This window comes from Urocitellus parryii, chromosome 9, assembly GCF_045843805.1.
Source record: "Urocitellus parryii isolate mUroPar1 chromosome 9, mUroPar1.hap1, whole genome shotgun sequence".
In the NCBI taxonomy this organism is placed as follows: domain Eukaryota; kingdom Metazoa; phylum Chordata; class Mammalia; order Rodentia; family Sciuridae; genus Urocitellus; species Urocitellus parryii.
In genome coordinates this window covers 116,008,809-116,030,774 of record NC_135539.1, presented here as the reverse complement: position 1 = coordinate 116,030,774, position 21,966 = coordinate 116,008,809, and the positions used below count along the sequence as shown (strand labels likewise).

The following is a 21,966-nucleotide window of genomic DNA, read 5'->3' as shown; positions in this document are numbered from 1 at the left end:
GGGCCCTCTGGGAGTGGGAGAATGGACTGCTTGCCCCTTCTTGACACCCTTCCTAGACCTAAAAAATTTCCAAAGCTGGAGACTTCATTTTTTTTTTTAAGTGATAGCAATCCTTTCCCTCCCAAGACAGAGGGAAACTGGGTATCTCTGCTCTACCCATGGTACACCCAAACTATCACATTATCCTATGAGTCAAAGAGAGAGGGTAAGTGCTCTGCTTGGTGGATATTACAATGTAAGGAACTTGATCGTCTAAAAAATAACTTATGTGGCCTCATGTTTCCCTAGGCTATGGAGTGACTGCCCTGTGATCTGCCCATCAGTCCCTCTTTTCCAGTGTCCAAGGAGTTTGTCTCTCGTTTGGAGTTTCATTTCACCCGTCTGGCCCTAAGACTCAGCAGCAAGAACAGAGTGTTAATGGTTCTATTTATCATCTTGTTTGGTTGGCTCTGTCCCTCCGGGGAGGGTGCCAAAGGCCAAGGGAAGGAGTTCGTGCTGAAGCTCTGGGGATCTGTTTAGGGCCTTGGAAAGTATATTTAATGGGAACCGTGTAAATGTCCAAATATAGGCAAATGGTTCAACACAACCATATGATGGATGATGATGTCATCCACTGGAAATGATGTGTAGGAAGAATTTTTAATACATGGGAAAATGAGTATACTATGATAAGCAAAAAAAAGTGGGAAAAATTTATGTGAATATTTGTGCATGCACAGAATTAACTACAAAAGGGAACGCACGTATAGAACTATGCCCGCAAAAAAATTGACAATGGCTAAAAAACACAATGGAGAAAAGGCAACCTTTTAAACAAATGGTGCTGGGAAAACTGGACATCCATATGTAGAAGAATGGAACTAGACCCTTAACCCTCACCCTGTGCAAAAATCAACTCAAAATGGGTCAAAGACCTAGGAATTACACTGCAACTCCGAAAAGAAAACATAGGGTCATCACGCCAACACATAGACACAGGCAACGACTCTCTCAATAGGAGATACACAATAAGAGTTTTATTCAGCCATAAAGAAAAATAGAGTTATGTCATTTTCAGGGAAATGGATGGAACTTGAGACCATTATGTTAAGTAAAACAAGCCAAACTCAGAAGGTCAAGGGTCATACATTTTCTCTCCTATGAGGAAGCTCAAGAGAAAAAAGGAAAAGAAAGGCTGGGGCCAAGGGCAGGGATCTCATGAAAATCAAAGGTAGATCAAAAGAGGAAAAGGTCAGGATAAGAGGAGGGGAGGGAGGGGGAAGTGTTGGGGAATGATATGGCCAAATTATATCATTGCATTGTGTGCGTGTATGAATATGTAACAAAACAATCTCATATACAACTATAAGGCACCAATGAAAATGCAGAAAGAGAAAAATTAACATAAGAAATAAAATGAAGGGAAAAATTGACAATACCTAACATTTAGCTAATAAGACAAAGAATTCCTAGTTATTTTTCCTCTTTTTCTCCATGTTTCACACATTGTCTGTAATGAGCCTTATTTCATTATAAGTTATTTTTTTAAGTCAATCTATAAACAGCACACCTATGCTCTGAGGACTTCCCCTCACTCTTGCCCTTAAGGTGAGGACTACAGGAACTGGACTTAAATCTGAAAACCTCCCAAACAGAAAGACTCTTGGCCATTGGAACCTTTGAGTCTTCAGTACTTTAGGGTCATAATTGATATTTTCTTGGTAATTTCAAGATTAAGTTAGGCTTTTCAGCACAGTAGAGGACACTAAGAGATGGTGCCATTGGATTAGGTGAGAGATCCATCTTGGAGAAACTTAGTAAATTTAGTATAAGCAAATTCCCAATGTCAGCCCTTAGCAACCAGAATTCCAGGAGAAAATGTAAATCTTTAATGCCCTAAGGCATCCATTATGTAAGGAATTAATTTCTTCCCTATGTATTGAAAATGGGACCAGCTGGTAGGCATCTTTAGCAGTGCTATGGTTGGAATGTGTTCCCCAATGTTCAGGTGTAAGAAACTTGATCCCCAATATGATGGTATCAAGAGGTGGGGCCTAATGGGAGGTGTTTGGTCACAGGAGCACTGCTTTCCTGGATGGATTAATGCTATTATTGTACGGTGGATTTCTTATATGAAGCCTGGTTCAGTCCTCTCTTGAGTGCATGCTTGCTTTTCCTCTCTGCCCCACCCCCACCCACCCCACCCCATCCCACAACCCCTGGCGTGGAATGACATAGCATGAAGGCCCTTGCAAAATACAGCTTTTTGATTTTGGACTTCCCAGATGGCATAACTCTCAGCCAAATAAATTTCTAATCATCATCTATTATCCAGGCTGGTATTCTGTGTGGCAGTACAGAACAGATTAAGACAGAGGAAGTGATTTTCTTTTTTTTTTTTCTTATTTATTTTTTAGTTTTCGGCAGATACAGTATCTTTGTTTGTATGTGGTGCTGAGGATCGAACCCGGGCCGCACGCATGCCAGGCGAGCGCGCTACCGCTTGAGCCATATCCCCAGCCCCGAGGAAGTGATTTTCTGTAGGACTTAATTCTCACTTGTAGAACCTGACTGAGAAAAGATGATCATTTGTCAACAAGGACCTAACCTTGTCAACAAGAACCTAGTCTCAGTTGTGCACCTCTTTTTCTCCAGCTTTACAACTCTGGCTTCAGATGGGCAGGTCTAAGTCTGTCTACATGGCTACAGAATTCGTATGTGCAAACCCTTTTGGATCACCATATTCACAATCCAGGCACTGGGCCTCCTCAGAGGGGTGGCTTGCTGAATGAGTACCAAGAGAAAGGCAGCTTCCTCTCCTGCTCTGTGTGGATCCAAAGGGAAATCTGGTTGTAGCAAGTTCTAGAGGGAGCTGTATTATTTTTTTCTGGATCTAGAGGCAAAGACACTGCCCTTCCCCCCAACATTGTAGGGAAGAATCCAGATAATGGGAGCTGCAGACCTTGGCTGGCTAAATATAGAACAAAATACTAATATGCTCTTTAGGGTATGTTAAGGGCCCCAGGGATCGTGGGTGGATTGGTTGAGTCAGTCAGAAAATGTTAGCCTATAATCTCAGATCCCTACAGAGATGGAAGAAAGAAGAAATGGGATAAGTTCAAACTAAAGGGAAAATATGATAGAAATCCATGCCAATAATTCAGACCCTAGAGTATAAATTTCAAACTGATTTCATTGATTGTTTACAGAAACTGGGGTAGGGGGGATCACTGCTGAATTTCCCTCCATTTTAGGGTTTGGACCCCAAATCAGATTTACAAGCAGTCTTAGAAGAGTATAGATGGATTCACAACTTCTGTAGATCCAGTCAAATTGGACAAGAATGGCATATGTAAATTCTTCGTCCTTCATTCATTCAACTGGCATTGGTTGAGCCAGGCACCATATTCATCACTTGGGGACATGCAGATGAATAAGAGTCAGTTCTTACCATCAAGAAATTTGGGAAAGCACAGAAACAAACAATGCCAAAGTGGAGTGTTGTGTGTACATGGTGGGTGAAGTGGCAGAAGCTGCAGATGGTACTTTGTAGACAGAATCACAACTGGGGAGAAAAGAAACCTTTCTAGAAGGCATCATACTTGCAAGATAAGTAAGGGTCAGCTAGGTCTGATGTCCCGTTTAGGGGCAACAGTGTGTTCAAAGGTACCAAGGAAGCATGACAAAGCTTGGCCCCTCTGAAGAACCAATGGCCTAGTATAACTGCAGCAAACAGTAAATGTCAAGGAGAAGAGTATTAGTAGCTTGAGAGATCAGGAGGCGCTGGGTTGCCAAGGGCCCTCTACGCTACGCTAAGGAGTGTAAATTTGATCGTGGAAGCTATGTTGAGCAATTGAAGGCTTTCATGCAGGGAGTGTCAAGATCATGATTTCATTTTATAATAAGACCTTGGCAGCTGTGGGGCAGATGGATTGCAATGGTGCGAGAAGAGATCAGTTAGGAGGTCATGACACTCTTCTAGTTGATAGTGATATGGGTGGAAGTGATAGATGTGGAATAGAGAGGAGGGGCAGAGTCAAGAGAGAGCACAGAGGTAGAGTCAGCAGGATTCTATCACCAGGAAATTTGGAAACATTGGGAGAGAGATGAGGGATGGTTAATCCCTAGAGTTATGACCTAGGTGTCTCATTAGATGGGGCTTCTAGTTACCAACGTGTAGAATGCAGGAGGAAAAGCAGGTTTAGGGGTAGGGTGGGGTGACAATGATTAATTATTTTTAGACTGGTTGAATTTGAGACACTTGAGGTGTCCAAAAGGCAACGGAATGATCTAGAACTCAAAATGGAGATCTAGGCCAGTGATATCTCTATCAGACAGTGCATACGAACAGTAGGTAGCTGAGTCCACAGGGTGGGATGAGGGCACCCAGCAAGATTGCATGGGAAGGGCAGGGTCCTGGGGAACAATCATATTTAAGCACTAAAGGAAGCACTGCTCTCAGAGGAGACTAGGAAGGAATAGCTAGAGAGAGAAAAGGAAAGCCAGCAAATGTGTTGTCCTGGTGCCAAGAGAAATGAGTGTTTTAAGAATGAGAGGGTGCCTCAATACCACAAGGTAAGCAAATGGGATAAAGACTAAACAGTGGCCTCGCCCAATGGCTCCCGCCTAGAATCCCAGCAACTCAGCAGGCTGTGGCAGGAGGATTGCAAGTCGAGGTCAGCCTTAGCAACTTACCAATGCCACAGAGGACTGTGGATGTATCTCAGTGGTTAAGTGCCCCTGGGTTCAATCCGCAGTACCAAACAAAACAACAACAACAACAACAAAAGAAACTAACAAGTGTGCAATGGATTAAGCTTAAGCAACAAGGAAGTCCTTGGATACCTCACCAAGGCTGATGTTGGCACTTAGGAGACTGGCTGGGGGACCATGAGTGTAGAAGGTATTTCCTCCAGTTTGGCTACAAAGCCAAGGAGGGGAGGGGGGAGCTGGAGACAATAGAAAGGAATGTTGAAGATGGAGGATGGGATGTTTAAAGGAACAAAGCTTCCTGTGCAGGTAGAGAATGGAATCCAAAAAGTGGGTCAGGGTACTAATCTGGAGCAGGAGGAAGTTATCTTTCCCGTGAGAAAGAGAGAAGGCAGAAAGCTTGCATACACACGTTTATGTATTTTCAGGTGGCAGAAGAGAAATGTGAAGGCATTCTCTCCTGATGGCTTCCAGTTTCTCAGTGAAATACAAACCTAGATCATCTGTTAAGGGTGCAGATAGATGGCGGGAGGAAAGGGTATCTAGGGCTGAGGTGTAGCTCAGAGGTAAAGCCCTTACCTAGCAAGCACAGTGCCCTGGGTTCCATTCACACTCCCACCACAAATAATAATAATAATAGCAATAATAATAATAATAATAATAAAGAATTTAGAGAAAAGTTGATTTTGGAATAACCTCTCAGGGAAGTGAAAGGTACCTGTAGAGGTTTTCTGGGCGGCCTTTGGGATCAGCTAAGGTCATGGGGTTTAATCCACAGAAGCACCTGTGCTGTTTTCTCTAGGTGTGATCAACAGCCTGGTGCAGAACAGAAATGCCAAATGATTGGTCTCATCCTGGGGGGGCGGTGATGAAAGGTTGGAGAGACCAGAGCATAAAAATGGGAGGATGATATTGAGAATGACCAAAGTAAAATATAAACTACAGAGCAAAATTAATAAGGCCAGATAGGGCCTGAAAATTCAGTGGAAGAGAATGAGTCCACACTGGGAGTAAGTAAAGTTAAAGGTGAGAAGAGGCCATGAAGCAGAACATGCTTTTATGTTGCCACCTTTGGGAAAGGTAGAGTTCCAAGGCAGAGGAATCTGGCCTGGCTTTTAGTGAAGTGTTCAAATCTTAACAGGGTGGGTCAGATAGGCAGAATGAGTTTGAAGGATATGATGGCAAATCGAAGATGAACTCCTCTAGAAATGGTAATGATGGCTATCAATTAAGTGCCTACTGTTTGCCAATGTTACATTAATTACACTTTCTTCAACTTTTGCATATGATCCTTGTAGAGACTCTTCAAATTAGTAGTATCATCCCTATTTACGGATGGAGAAATTAGAGTTTGTTATGCATTCCCTGTGACCCAGTGATTCCACTCCTAGGTACATACTGATCAGAAGTAAGTGCACCAAAACATGTACAAAAATGTTCTTAACAGCATTGTTTGTGATAGCCCCAGACTGGACACAACCCAAATTTCCATTAACAGTGAAATGGATAAATAAATCACGTCATGTTCATACAATGGAATACTGCATAGCGATGAAGGTTTAAAAATGCTGTAAGCAGCCAGGCACAGTGGCGCATGCCTGTAATCCCAGTGACTCTGGAGCTAAGGCAGAGGACACAAGGCCAAGTTCAAGGCCAGCCTCAGCAACTGAGCAAAAACCTGTCTCAAAATAAAAAAAAAAAAAAGTTTAAAGAGCTCAGTGATAGGGCATCCCTGGGTTCAATCCCCAGTACTGCAAAAGCAAAACAAACCAAAAGCTATAGACAACAACAAAATTGAATCTCACAAATCTAAGGTAGAATGAAAGAAGTCAGATAAAACACATACTATATGAGTCTATAAATCTGAAAATAGGCAAGGCTAACCTATCAGGTTAGGAGTCAGGGTGGGGGTTACCTCTGGAGAGGCTGCTTGGGGGCTGCTATAGTCCTGCCATGCTGACCATGCTCTATGTCCTGTTCACTTTGTGATCATTCATGAAACTCTACAGTTAGGTTTTGTGGACATTTCTTTTTTCTTTCTTCTTTCTTTCTTTTCTTTTGGAGGAGGGGATATAGGGGACTGAACTCAGGGGCACTCAACCACTGAGCCACATCCCCAGCCCTATTTTATACTTTATCTAGAGACAGGATTTCATCTAGTTGCTTAGTACCTCACCGTAGCTGAGGCTGGCTTTGAACTTACGATCCTCCTGCCTCAGCCTCTGGAACTGCTAGAATTACAGGTGTGTGCCACGGCCCCAGCTATTTTGTCCACATTTCTGTATGTATTTTATATTTCATTAAAACACATATTAGAAAAAAACTATTTTTGTAGAGTACAAATACAAAATAGACAAGAATAAAAATAAAATAAAGCTTATAAACATAAATTGTTGTCTGAGGCTACACAGCTGGCAAATATTCTATCTGGGAATTAGTCCTATGTCTGTGTGCCCCGAGGTTGGCTCCCTAATCCAGTGCTGGTCCCACTACATCAGTTGTCAGTTGGGGGCTGGGAAAGAACCTGTGTGCTCCCTCCTTCTCCCTGGGCATGGGTGGCCTTGGGGACAGAAGATCAATGCACAGGAGGTGAAAATCTACTGGATTTTCAAGCCGTTTTGGCAGCTGGTTGTTGTCTGTTGGCTGTTCAATGCCAGATTTTATGTCCAGAAGTGTTTTCATTTCTTCTCTACCCTCACTCAGTGAGCACTGAGCATTTTTCTTGTGTCCTCAGTCTTCACCTCTGACCATTGTCACAGCCTCCTAAACTTCCTCCCCACTTCAGCAGAGCATATATATGGCTACAGTGCTGCCTGTCCAGAGCATACTTCCACATGGCAACACATCAGAGACCAAACCCTACCTTCCCTTACCACACTTTCCACGAGACTGCTTTCCTGCCCAACCCCACTGCCTCCCCTCCTCATGCAGAAATGACAGCCTGCTGCTAAGCCCCACCTGCTAAGTCCAGCACGGTTCATCCCTCCTTGTCTCCTTTCCTGGAGGTATCAAAGATTTCCTCTCTACTGAATTATCCTCATCAGCATACAGACATGCAGTAATATTTCCTGTCTTGAAAAAATCCTCTCTGAACCAGGCGCAATGGCGCATGCCTGTAATCCCAGCAACTTGGGGAGGCTGAAGCAGGAGGATCAAAAGTTCGAAGCCAGCCTCAGCAACTTATTGAGGCCCTAAGCAACTTAGTAAGGCCTTGTCTCAAAATAAAATTCAAAAAAAGTCTGGGGATGTGGCTCTATGGTTAAGCACCTCTGGATTCAATCCCAGGTACCAAAAAAATCCTCCCTGATTATATGTTTGCCTCCAGCTGTTTTTGTTTTCCACTAGAACAAAGCTGAGGAGAGAGGGAGAAAGAGGAGAGAGAGAGAGAGAGAGAGAGAGAGAGAGAGAGAGAGAGAGAGAGAACTTGTCTATATTCTTCTATCTTCAATCCTTATCTGCTTTTCTATTGAGTGCACTCTTCACTACAGTGAAGTAATTCTTATTTAGGCCCCCATTTTACCAGTTGATTTTCTATGGTTGATTCTCTGTTCTCATCTTATTAAACCTCTCAGCAAGAATGGACATGGTGAAGTGCTTTATTCCTTGAAGCCCTTTTACCACTTGATTTTATAAAACCACTGTTTCCTCCCACCTCTAGGTCCTTCCATTTACTCCTTATCTTCTTCTAATTCCTCAGTGTTGGTATAGGAAGGGCTGGGTTCTTGGCCCTCTGCTTTCCTCCATCTGCATCCCTGAGTGATCTCTACTAGGCTCACGGCTTTACATTGCATCTAATGACTCCCAAGTTGAAGTTTCAGTTTAACCTCCCTGCTGAGCCTTAACTCCCTGTCCACCCAGCATTTCCACTTGGGGAGTGTCTGCTAACACAATGAACTTAACATGTTCAAATTTGAATTTTTAAGCTTCCCCAAATCACTCCTTTTCTGCTGTTTACCATATTGGTAAGTGACATCAAATTTACCCAATAGCTCTGGCAGGACTGGTCACCCCAACTCCTCTCTTTGCCCCAATACATTAGGTAGTCTTTTTATGCTACCTTTAAAGTATTTCCAGAAGCTTCCATTTTTCATCCAACTTTTCTTTCTTTTTTAAGAGAGAGAGAGAGAATTTTAATATTTATTTTTTAGTTTTTGGTGGACACAACATCTTTGTTTGTATGTGCTGGGGATCGAACCCGGGCCGCACGCACGCCAGGCGAGCACGCTACTGCTTGAGCCACACCCCCAGCCTCAACTTTTCTTGATCTCACTCCTGAGTGGCTGCAGCACCCTTCTAACGGGTCTTGCTCCTCCTCTCTTACCCTTCTATGTCTGTTCATATGAAAGTTGGCAGAATGAGCCTTTCAAAACCATGTAACTTATCACATCTCTCCCCCACTGTAAACCCTCCAAAGACTTCTCACCACACTTTGAATAAAAACCCAAACTCTGGACTGGGAAGCAGCTCAGTCGTAAAACAATTGCATAGTATGAGAGTGGCCCTGGGCTCCACCAAAAAGAAATAACCAAAAATAAGTAAATAAGTAAATAAGTAAATCCAAACTCCTCTGATGCCCTAAAACCTCTACACTATTGGAACCCTGCTTCCTTCTGGGGCCTCATCTTCTCTAGTCCCCGCCCCTACACCCCAGCTCCCTCTGTTACCCTGGTTTTGCTTTTTCTCTGGTGCATCAAATGGCTGCCACCTCAGGGCTGTGTGTAGCTGTCCCCTGGGCTTGGAAAGCTCTCTCTCCAGGCTGGCTGCATTCCAGGCACGGCTCAAATGTCACCTCTTTGGTAAAAAAGACACTGACAACTCCATTGGAAAATGGTCCCCCACTAATATGGTCAATTACATACGGGGTCCTTGCCTCTGCGTGCTCTGTGTGGTCTGGGTGTGCAGGTGTGTACCATGGGGGCAAGTGGACATGAGCAGGGGGAGCATGGAAAATGAGGGGTTAATTCTACAGACTGAGCCTCTGTGCTAATTCTCTTTCTTTTTTAAGAGAGAGAGAGAGATAATTTTTAATATTTATTTTTTAGTTTTCGGCGGACACAACATCTTCGTTTGTATGTGGTGCTGAGGATTGAACCCGGGCCGCAGGCATGCCAGGCGAGTGCGCTACCACTTGAGCCACATCCCCAGCCCTGTGCTAATTCTCAATGTGATATTTTTCTTTTTTTATATATTTTATATTTTAGTTGTAGATAGACACAATATCTTTATATTTTATTTTTATGTGGTGCTGAGGATCGAACCCAGGGCCTCGCATGTGCTAGGCGAGTGCTCTACCGCTGAGCCACAACCCCAGTCCCCACAAAGAGATTTTAAAGAAACATCTTATTCAAACTCATCCTAGCTCTGCTCTGATAATAGTCCCGTTACAACCTACTATTCACAGGGCTGAGGAGCGGCTGCCCAAGACTCCTCTTCTGATAAGAAAAAGACAGATTGTTCTGACTAGAGACTGGAAAACTCAGTGGTCTCAAGGTCGTGAAACTGAATTTCAGATAAAACCACACAGCACAAACCAAGATGACCTTTAGGTTGCCTTTAGGTCCTTGGCATATTAGTTAATCTTGTCGTAATTATGATCTTTTCACTCCTGTGGGTTTCACTTGGATAGTCATGAGTAAAACACACACAACAGGGATTTAGAAATATGATACAATCCAACTGACGGTCGAGTTAGGAGATGGTCATCAGTCAGGACCCTCTGAAAATTGCCCTTAACCCCAATAAAAGCTGAGCTCACAGAGAAGTGAGTTGTGGATCTCCTCTTTAAGATGATCTCCTCTCTTGGGGCTGGGGTTGTGGCTCAATGGTAGAGCGCTTGCCTAGCACGCGGGGTGAGGCACTGGGTTCAGCCCCCAGCACCACATAAAAAAAATAATAATAATAAAAAATAAACTAAATAAAGGTATTGTGAACATCTACTAAAAATATATATTAAAAAAGATGATCTACTCTCTCTCTTTTTTCTCATCTAATAAGTTTTACTATAATTTTACTACATCTCTTGTCTTGCTCGAAATCTCCTCTTGCCAAGACACAAGAGCTAAGAACACAATGCAACTCTCCAGTAACACATGTATTGTCTGTCCAGACCAGAAGAACATGTATAATCTCTAAGAGGGCAAGGACCTTGTCTGTCTTACTCATTACTCTATCCTAATATTTAGAAAGTGGCTTAATGCAATAGACGCTCACTAAATAGTTGAGGAAATGATTTAATGGAGTCCTCCTCCCTCCTTATAAATACAAAACGTGACTCATGAATCCTGTGCACAAAAAGAACAAAGAGGCTGGGGGTCCAGCTCAGTGGTAGAGTCAGTGCTTAGTATATTTGAGCCTTAGCACACAAGCACACAAAAAGACAGAAGAAGGAGGAGAAAGAGAAGAGAAGGAGGAGGAGAGGAGGAAGACAACTGGAATGAGTGGAATGGATGGGAGTGAAAGGAAGAAAGAAACAAATGCTCATGGGCCCTTAGCACTGGGTTTCTGACCCAGCACACTGCTTGGGGTCTTATGTAGACTGTTTAATTTAAACCTCCTGCTATCATCTGCCTAGGCATTGCAATTTTCCTTTTCCAGATGGGAAAACTCGGGCTCAGAGAGGTGAAGCAACTTATTCAGCACACATAGACAATAACTGGTAGAGTAAAATGGGAATCTGGGTCTGGCTGGCCTCTGAAGAGATATTCTAACCACCAGACTCAATATACTCTGCACCCAGAGCTTAGCCTGGAATTAGGCATGGGGGGTCGGGGTGGAGGGATGTTTTACCTCTCACCTGCTGGTTTCACGAGACAGGGGTCCTCCTGTCCCTGATCATTTGATCTGGAAGGAAGGGCCACAACCTGACTAAGCCTGTGGGTCCTGGGGGAGGGAAGGTAGGTGAGGGGAGGATAGGGTAGAGGGTGTGGGGCAGGAGGCCTTTCTATTCCTAGCTGTTTGTAAACAGTGTCCTGACGACCTGGCTTGGCCTTTCTGCAGTGGACCCCAGAGATAGCTGAGGCCAAAGTTTCCCAAAGCAGCCTTGGCTTTTCTGAGATCATGCTGGGGGTGGAAGGGAGCAGACAAGAATTCTCCAGTCCTGACATCTCCCCCTAATCTCCCTTTCCTCTGCCATTTTTTTTTCCAACTCAGCCACTCAGTTTGGACCCTCAAGGTTGGGGTATAAAATAAATTAGGCAGAGACTTCAAGAAATCAGGGAACTGGAGCTCAGCACTAAGTAATTAAATAAGCCTTGCCTTCTTCCTTAAAATTAACTCTGCTTTTCTTCCTCCCCTTTCCCCTCTCCTTTTCTGTTATTCCTTCCCTTCCACTGATGGCATTTTTTTTAACCTCAAGAGAGATTTAAAAAATTGTTGATTTGGCATATAGGCAGGTATAAAGGGTGAAGAATTTCGAGTAAGAACATTCTCACTCCCCGGATATGCTAACACTTCTATACTTCATACTATTTAATCCTCACAGTAACTCTTCAAGGGTGATTTTATCTTTGCCATTTGACAGGTCATGCTAATGAGGTTATGCTAATGAGATCGCAGATAAGGCCCTTGGCACCACCAGGTGGTCAATAAAGTTCAAGTTCTTCCTAGCTTACCCAACTGACTCTAGTTCATTTGTGCATCAAGGGGCTGAAGCAGAATTCAAACCTGACCTATCTGATTCCAAAGAACCACAGGCTTTCTATCTCACCACCCTGCACTGATGCTAGGATGTGGGAATGGGAACTGATCCTCTGGATCCAGACCACTTCTTTTTGCTGGTTATGCCGAGGGTGGTCTAACAAATGACCTAATCTGAAAGGGTTGTATACTATAGTTCAGGATGTTCCGTTTATCCAACTTGGCAGGCATATTAAAATCAGCTTCTCTTCCTGCACCCAGGGCTATGTGCTTTGTTGCATTCCTGCTGTGCTGTGTGTGTGTGTGTGTGTGTGTGTGTGTGTGTGTGCGCGCGCGCGCGCGAGCGCGAAAACATACATGTAGGTTGCATATATCTCCTGGTGCACTTCACTCAAGGCTTTGCCCACTCGGGGTCCAGCTGTGGATATGCTGACATGGTCTGACACCAACTCACAGTCTCTTGGAGAAAGGTTGTGGGAGGGGGGGAGACAGGTCAGAAGAAGGCTTTGTCCAACCCTTCCTGTCCTAGCCTGGGGACCCTATGCCCCTCCCCTTCACAAAGCAGGAAGCCTCCAGGCCTCCAAGATGCTGGTGTACCCTCCCCCTTGGCCAGTGGCACTCACATCCCTGCTGGGAACCATCTCCCAGCCCCCTTTCACTGTTGAGCCATTTCATTTTCCCAAGTGTTCCTCGGTCATGTCCACCTGTCCTGCCTCCCTGTGGCATTTTTCTCCCAGACATGTTTTCATACCTGTTGTCCCGACAAAGAGATGCTCACTTACCCCAAATCCTTTAACTAAATATTATGAGCACACAGAAGAACACTTCTATGAGTAAGAATAACACTTAAACATCTGTGGATCCTACCACCTAGTTTAAGAAAACAGCTGCTTTGCCAAACTCTGGATGGAGGCAGCTTTCAAACTCCAGGGAGAGAATGTAAACTTATCCAGCCCTCTCTGGGTGCCTGCTCTTGCCTCCCCCCGGTGGACAGGTCCCCATCACCTCTTCTGCCCTCTCCACCCCAGCCTCCAGGGCTATTTTGGGTGAGTACCAGTCGGGGTTAATCCCCTTAAGCGTTGAGCCGTGCTGCCCAGTGTGCTCCTGACCATTCCCGTCTCTGCAAAGGGCATGCTGAGGGTTTGGGTTAGCAAGCAGCAGCGGCATTCCTGCCCCACGGGGATAAAAGGGCGCTCCCCAGGGAACCCGGACTGTGGGAGAGGGCTGCTGAGGCTGTATACGGCAACCGGAGGCTCAGGCCCAACCTCAGGTTTGTTTCTCAAGTTCACTTCTAGGAAGAACTTAAGAGCTTCCTCTGCCCATAGCTCAGCTGCCCCTGCCCCTGCCCCTGCCATTGCCCCTGGCTGTGTGCAGGTGCTAATCCTCCACCCCCGTAGCCCTAGAGAGAAGGAAGGAGAGGCAGGCTGGAGATTTTCTTTCCCACTTTGGAAGGAAAGAAAACACACGCACGGGTTGACCTGTTGGGATCTGGTTCCTGAAACCTGAGCCAAGGCTAGACGTCTCACTGGACCGTCCACTGCACACTTGCCCAGGGGCTTTGTCTTCCACCTGGGCTGAAAGAGAACTCCCTGAGGACTGGGGTGGAAGCCGCTATCTGTACCTTTAAAGGGGGCAGACGTCCCCAGTCAGTTCTGCCAAGCCCACCTTCCCTCTCACCCTCACCCCTTGCCTGCACCCATGGGACCTTGCATTAGCATTTGCCTTTTGGAATCACATAAATTGGAGAAGGAGATACTCAATAAAATGAATAATTCCAGAAAAGAGGGAGTGGGGGGTGTTGGTCAGTGGTAGAGTTCAGCATGCTCAAGGCCTTGGTTCAATCCCCAGCATAATAAATAAATAAATATAAAAGTGATGTTCTGCGCAGTGGTGGCCACACTGCTGTGGGAGGCTGAGGCAGGAGGATTGCAAGTTCAAAGCAACAGTGAGGTGCTTAGCAACTCAGTGAGACCCTGTCTCTAAATAAAATATAAAATAGGGCTGGGGATGTGGCTCAGAGGTCAAGTGTCCCTGAGTTCAATCCAAAAAAAAAGAGAGAAAGGGAGAGAGAGAGAGAGAGAGAGAGAGAGAGAGAGAGAGAGAGAGAGAGAGAGAAAGAAAAAGAGAAAGAAAGAAAGAAAGAAAGAAAGAAAGAAAGAAAGAAAGAAAGAAAGAAAGAAAGAAAGAAAGAAAGAAAGAAAGAAAGAAAGGTAGTCCTGAGGGTGAAACTGGAGTGCCCAGACCAGGTGCCCAGCCTTGCTTGGGGGGATCAGGGAAGTCTACCTGCAAGTAGTATTATATGATACAGGAAGGAAAAATAGGAGGTGACCTGGAAGAGGCTGGGGGAATATTGACAAAAGACAACAGAGGTGGTTGGCAGTCCTGAAGATCCTCAGCTGAGGCAGAAGCAGGTAGGTCCCTCCCATAGTCTAGCCCCACCTCCCCACCCCAGCTAGGATCTGAACCTTAAGGCTCTCCCTCCCCAGGAAAGGCCCAAATTGGCCTCCCTCCCACACTTTTTTTTTAATATTTATTTTTTAGTTGTAGGTGGTGGACACAATATCTTTATTTCATTGTTATGTGGTGCTGAGGATTGAACCCAGTGCCTCAATGCTAGGCGATCACTCTACCACTGAGCCACAACCCCAGCCCCCCACTCTTGGTTTCTATTTACACTTTTTTATTATGGAAAAATTCAAACATATCAACCAAAGTAGAGAAAAACTACACAATGAACAGCTCCGTGGACCATCACCCAGCGTCAACTATCAGACACTCGTGACCAATCTTGTTCCATCTATACTCCCGGTCTGAACATTTTAAAGCAAATTCCCTAATCCAATTTTCTCCAAAAATATTTCAGGATTTATGTCTAAAAGATAAACAGTCTTTTATAAATAGACCCATCATCACACTAAAAGGGAATGAACAAAAACGCCTTAATACCATCTGCTGTCTTCCCCTCATCCATACTTGGTTTTATAAGTCATGGTCCTGCTTACGAAGGTAGGGTAGGGTTAGGAGACTATGTGACATCCACTGCTCCTGTGACAATATATGACTGTGCAGCCACTCATCTGTCACTCCTCTCTGGTGGTTCTATGTGTATGTGTTTTGTGACTCTGGGCCATAAATTCTTCAGAGCAAGGTTTGGCACCATTGCCCTTTTGTACCCCAGTGTCACACATCTCAGTCAGGCAGGCCATTTATTGGGGCAGTTATTCAAACTCCCTCAGAATTATTTTCTTCATCTGTGTAATGGGAGTAAAAATACCCATCTCCCAAGACTTGTGAGGCTTAAAGAAAAAAGTATGAATGAGCTTAACAGGTAGAAGGTTCTCGGTAAATGCTCAACTAGCTGCTCTTCCTCAGATCCAGTGAGACTGCCTCACATTCTCTGGCTCCACTATCTTCTGGTTCCTCATTGCAGCAGATCTCAGGAGAGAGGGCTGCAGTCAGTCCAGCAGTCTGGAGCTGCCCCACCGTTCTGAGGCTGTGGCACTGGTGGTCCCCAACCTGAGCACCAGGCTTTGTTCATTTGCTATGGGCACTGAGGAACAGATGTGGCCTGCAAAACCTGCAGGGAACTGAGGGAAGGGAAGGCTAGAAGGAGCAGAGATTGCTTTTGGCTCACTTGGCCAATTTCTGGGTTAATTGACCTAACTGAATCCATGGTTCGTAGCTGCCATTTATTGTTTATTATATGCCAGCCTCTGTGCTAAGAGCTTTCTGTTATCATCTCTCAGTTTTCATAACAGTCCCATGAAGTAGATGCTATTATTCTCAAGAAACACTGGGAAAAATTATAAAAAGAGAGAGAGACATTCGTAGTCACACCATGTTTCTCTGATATTTAAATCTAAGTCCTTGACCCCACACTCACTACTTTGCTAATGGTGTTAAAGAAGTCACTTTTTTATGGTTCATTCCCATTCACCCAGATTTGCAGATGCGACTTCTGCCCACTGCTCAGCATACATCCTGAACTCCAGCCAGCCTTTACGCCAGTGAATGCCCTTGAACTGTGTAGGAGTATGAGGATCAGAACAGCCTAACTCCATGATCCTGAAGGCAGTTCCTTTTTTTTTTTTTTTCAGTTGTTAATGGACCTTTATTTTATTCATTTATTTATAATTGGTGCTGAGATTCAAACCCAGTGCCTCACGCATGCTAGGCAAGTGCTCTGCCACTAAGCCACCACCCCCACCCCTTGAAGGCAGCTCCTTAACCTGAGGACACACACACACACACACATTCACCACCCTTTATTCCTTTATTCCCTGGCTCTGTCTGCAGGATCAAGTGTGGAACTGGTAAGGGGGAGGGCAGCAGGGCAGGGGAGAGGAGGCAGGCCATGGTATTAACTGGCTGAGCAGAAAAGCTGGAGAATGAAAGTTCTAGGAGCACAAGAGTCACTTGCCTTCTCTGTGGCCTAAACATTGTCCTTCATTACTAAGCCCTGTTCTATTCAGGGCTTGGAGTATAGTTCAATAGTAGGGCGCTTGCCTAGCATGCACAAGGCACTGCGTTTGATCCCTAGTATTGTTAAAAAAAAAAAAAAAAAAAAAAGAAAGAAAGAAAGAAAGAAAGAGAAAGAAAAGAAAAAAGTTCTCTTTGACCTTAGCCTCCAGAAGCCACTGGACACAAGGCAGCCATAGGCCCAGGGACTAGGGACTGAGAGTGAGAGAAGAGCAGAGTCAAACTCCAGAAAGAATGTTTGGGGACTAGGGCAGGAGTCACAGAGCTGCCAAAGTTTGGGTGGCATTTCATTTCTTTCTGTACGTTTCCCGATAGCTGTCCTGAGACAGAAGGCCCTTGCAGTAAATCCTGTCATTTTTTTCTATAAATGATTTGGCATTTACTCTTCATTATCATACTGCATCAGGGGCAACCACCCTCCCAAGGGTAACAACCCGGATCCCCTGGCTTCCTACACTCTCCTCACTTCTTGGCAGAGCCTTAAACACTGGCCCAGTGGGTGGCAGGACAGAGACAGAGTCTCACCTCCTTCACTTATTTTACCTCTACCCCTTCTCTCCTCCTCCCTACTTTCTTATTCCTACTCTTGAGAAGTCAGGACCATGTCCCCTAGGGTACTCTGACAAGAAGTCAACACAATTGCATGTCCAGCCAGACATTCCATGAAGACATTCCCAGTTTCTCTGTGGGAATGAATGTGACTTTGATGTTGCGTGCCTCAGTGTCCATAGAAGTAAAACAAAAGACAAGGATTGAAAATGAACTTTTTCCTGCAAGAATTCTCAAGTAATGGATACTGTGCAAGAGACGGAGCTGAGTAGAAGAAGAGAACTAGTGCAAAGTCTTAGCGCCCTTTTCCCCATGGACCAAGCCATCCCATAAAGTCAGACTCAATTGGAGGCCACTTTTGTTTGTCCAAAGGAAACTCATATATGAAAGAAACGGTGAAGAAAAATAACTCCTCCATGCCAACGCAGAAAAACAGAAAGCAAGCTGTGCTTCATTTCATCCTAGATGTGGGTAGATGCTCCCAAATAGTTACTACTTTCTTTCCTCTGTTCCCTCCTGCATTCCTAGCAAAGCAACTTAATTAATTTATAAAGGGCTGAATGCCAAAAGGGGGGGAATGGTCCCTCAACGGGCTTCTCCAGAGAGTGGAAAAAGGAAGGAAGGAAGGAAGGAAGGAAGGAAGGAAGGAAGGAAGGAAGGAAGGAAGGAAGGAAGGAAGGAAGACACAGCACCTCACCCTTCCTGGAAATAAAAGGGAAGCTTTCGGGTTAAGCCATGTGCCAGCCCATAGATCCTGGCTTTGGGAAGCCCATCTTCCCCAACCCAAGCTTCTCTGAATAGTTCCTATGCTATGAGGAGCTCATAGGTCAGGGGAAAGATGACTCATTGTCTCACAAGGAGGATTTAGCTTCTCTTCTTTGGTAGCTGGCAGGAAACTGCAAACATTCTATTCTTGCATCCCTCCTCTCTATAGGATGAGATGAACATGAAGGAGAAAACAGATGTCAGGGACCGAGTCAACTGGACAACAAATACTTCCAGGACACCTCCCAGCTCCCTTTCTACTGGTAGCCCTGTTTGGTTTTGTGAGAGGCTGTATTCCTGCAGCATACCAACTTCTGCTTATACAACAGAAATTAGGGGTAGGAGATTCACACTGCTAGTCTAGTGATGATAGTTCTAAAGCATTTAATCCTTTGCCATCGAGAGCAGTTCCTCTGAGGAAAGATGCATCCTAGCCAAGGAGTCAGGGTTCCCAGCCCTCCCTCCTCCCTCTTCCCTCCAGGGTATGTCACTCACATCCATGGACATCTCCCTCTGAATAAGTTTCTTGGTCTCCTTTTCACAGAAGTTGAGCATGGCTTCCCGGTTGTATGTGCCTGTGGACTGTTTGTCCGTCAGGTTCCTCTGTCGCAGCCCCACGGGAATGCTCCCATCTGGGTCCACCACGTCTAGCTCTTTCTCCAGCTCCTCCATCTCCTCCGGGGACAGGGTGGACAGCAGACTGTCGATGTCAGGGTCTTCGCTCACCTGCCGGCGATACTTGGCTACCTTTGACATATTGGCAAAGTGGGCTACGGCTCTTGCCGGGGCTATGAGAGTGCTGGTGGGCAGGGAAGGGTCAGGAGGGCAGATCTGGATGGAGCCAAGTGGGGCTTAGGGGCAAACCTCCAGCTGGTCAAGGACTGCAGCTCCTTGGCCCCGCAGAGCCACAGGTGCTCAGTGGACACAGCAGCCTCCCTGCAGCCCAGGGCTAGCGGACCCTGTCTGGTCTAACCAGTGGCCAATAAGACCCGGCAATTGCCTGCCCTGAAAGGAGAAGCCAATCCCCAAGCTGGGGGCGGGCCTGCCTCTCTGTCAGAGCTGTTTGAAACTTGAGGACATTCCAGGGAATCTTGGAGCGCTGCGTGACCAAATTTAGTACAGAGCAGTTTAGCCTTTTAAAGACAAGGGGGCCATGCAATGAGAAAGAGAGACAAAAATGCGGAGTCTGGAAGAAGTGGACCGCAGCCTGGAGAGCCAGAAAAGCAGGACGAGGACATGCGAGTTCAGGAACTGGCCAGCCAAGGCATGCCCTGGTCAAACGCACTTTGCTTCTCTGTTGCCAGGTGGATGTTGCTGTGGCCAGTGTGTGGCTCATTGACTCCTTTCTACTGTATTTGGTAATGTGCGGGGGACTCCCAAGTGTTTATAGCCCCAGGAAAGACACTCGATTTTAACGAGGAGCCATGCTACGCTCCACCTACTCATTCTCTTAAACCAAGGAGAACCTGAATGCTGAGCATCACAGGCTGTGTCTGACCTCCAGAGAGAGGGCAGGGGTCAGTGTGGGTTGAGGGTGGAGGGCAGGAATAAGCCCCTTTCACAGTGCATCCAAACTGAAAACTGGAAGTCTGTTTGAGGAACAGCGTGGGATCTACTGGACTCTGGAAACTCTTAAAGAGCTGTCAGTTTCCATGAGCCCCCAGGCTCTAGGGAAGAGGGTTCCACCCTCCGTCCATTCTCATCTTTCTTCCTCTGCTGGGGCATCTGTAGAAAGACCTCCTTGGGGAGCATTGAGGAGGAGCCAGCAGGTTGCCACCCACATATAAATCCAGAGCACAATTTAACATGTCTTCAGAGAAATACAATTCTGGGCCATTGGGAGAGATACTATTGCAACGGCTCTGGCATGTCGCATTGAAGGGCTTTCCACCACTCATCCATCATGCTGCCCTGCGCAACTCACAGACATTCAATCTCCTGCCCCCCTCCCTCCTGCCACAAAATCCCTTCTAGAAGCCCTGGTGTAAATCATCGGGGTAGATGCTTCGATCTTTCCTGGCATCTTTCCATCCTAAGCCAGAGAGAGACAGTCACTTGATCAGCGTTTGCTGAGTTCAGGGATCGTCTGGGACTAAAATTTGGCTGTGGCATTCATGCCCACTAGTCCAGCTTAGGCAAAAAAGGTGCTGACTGGTGAGAACAGAGGACAAAAGTGAGGCAGGTATATGGGAGAATGGAAAAGGACTAGAGAACCCTAGGGGTTTTCATGTAAGAGTCAATAGTTAGGGGTTGGCCGTGATAAACATGTATTTATTGAGTGCCTATTATGTGACAGGTGACTGCTCTGAGAACAGGGAATGTAAATAAGGATGTAAATCAATTTGGTCCTTGTCCTTTGGGAGCCTACGATCTACCAGTGAAGACAGTTATTTTTTTTTAAATTAAACAAATAATAACAAATAATCCTTAACTAATTAAAAGTCTGCAAAATGCCTCAAAAGAGAAGTACAGAGGCTATGGGAACACACAACCGAGGAGGCTGGGCAGCAGTGTGGTTGCAGAGATACGAGCTTGCACTCTTCAGACAAATAGACCTGGTATTGCTGTTTTCTGGTCATATAACTTTGGGAAAATTTTCCTCTCCTCTGAGACTTAGCTTCTCCTGTCAGTAAAATAACAACTTCCCCCGCTCCTTATAGGATTGTTATGGACACTAAATTGACATTATTATGAAAACATTTAGCTGATACAAGAGAAACATAGTATTTATTTATTGTTTTGTATTATTTTGTTTAGTACCAGGAATTGTCTGGTACATTGGTGCAGGGTTGCTTAATCATTGAGCCACATCCCCAGCCCTTTTTATATTTTATTTAGACACAGGGTCTTGCTTAGTTGCTTAGGGCCTCACTAAGTTGCTGAGGCTGGCTTTGAACTGGAAATTCTCCTGCCTCAGCCTCCTGGGCTGCTCTGATTACAGGCATGTGCCACAGAGCCCAGCCAATTTGAAGTTTTAGAATTATTTATACTTACTCTTATCCTAGGTCCTTTTTGTTCAACCCACCTCTTCTTTCCTCTTTTCCTCCAGCAATAACCACCCTCAGTATACACCCATATATACATACGCACACACATTTTCTCACTTAGTTCCCATTCATGCTTTCAAGCATTTATTCAGATACTACTAAATATATATATATCAGGGCTGGGGATGTGGCTCAAGCGGTAGCGCGCTCGCCTGGCATGCGCGCGGCCCGGGTTCGATCCTCAGCACCACATACAAACAACGATGTTGTGTCCGCTGAAAAAACTAAAAAAATAAATATTATAAAAAATAAATATTAAAAAAAAATATATATATATATATCACCCTGCTAGGCACCATGGATAGAGGGATACAAAATAATTACAACACTCTTAAAAATGTATATATATTTCCCTTTGTTTTCTTTTTGCAGTACTGGGGATTAAACCCAGGCATGCTCTACTACTGAGCTAAATTCACAGCCCTTTTTACTTTTTGAGACAGGGTGTTACTAAGTTGTTGAGGCTGGCCTCAAACTTGCAATCTTCCTGCCTCAACCTCCCAAGTAGCTGGGATTACAGGCATGTGTCATTGTACTTGGCCAAAAATGTATAATTTAATGGGGTAAAAAAATTAGTTATTCTGTAGGGCAAAAAAAAAAAAAAAAAAAGCAAAAGATACTATTAGGAACTATTAGGAGTCCTAAAAAGGAAGATGCATTAATTTTAATTCATTCTCACTGTTACCTGGAAGAGGCATCATCTTCTGGGACCCCAGGCTGTGAAGCCCCCCTAGCCAACCTCTAATCCCCAATTAGCTGAGAGCAGCTCTTCAGCTTCCTGAGATTCTTCTCTCTCAGGCTT

General features: G+C 45.1%; 1 protein-coding gene across 2 annotated transcripts in view; it reads right to left on the bottom strand.

Annotated features, from left to right (window-relative positions):
- The window catches only part of Lmod1 (leiomodin 1), a 43,132-nt gene extending 24,063 nt beyond the window's left edge, over positions 1 to 19,069 (bottom strand). For both annotated transcript variants that reach the window (XM_026397244.2, XM_026397245.2), the window contains exon 1: positions 18,613 to 19,069. In XM_026397244.2, the coding sequence (XP_026253029.2) occupies positions 18,613 to 18,873 (261 nt within the window). In that variant the 5' untranslated portion in view covers positions 18,874 to 19,069. The remainder of the gene's footprint in view (positions 1 to 18,612) is intronic.
- Between the last annotated feature and the right edge of the window lie 2,897 nt (positions 19,070 to 21,966).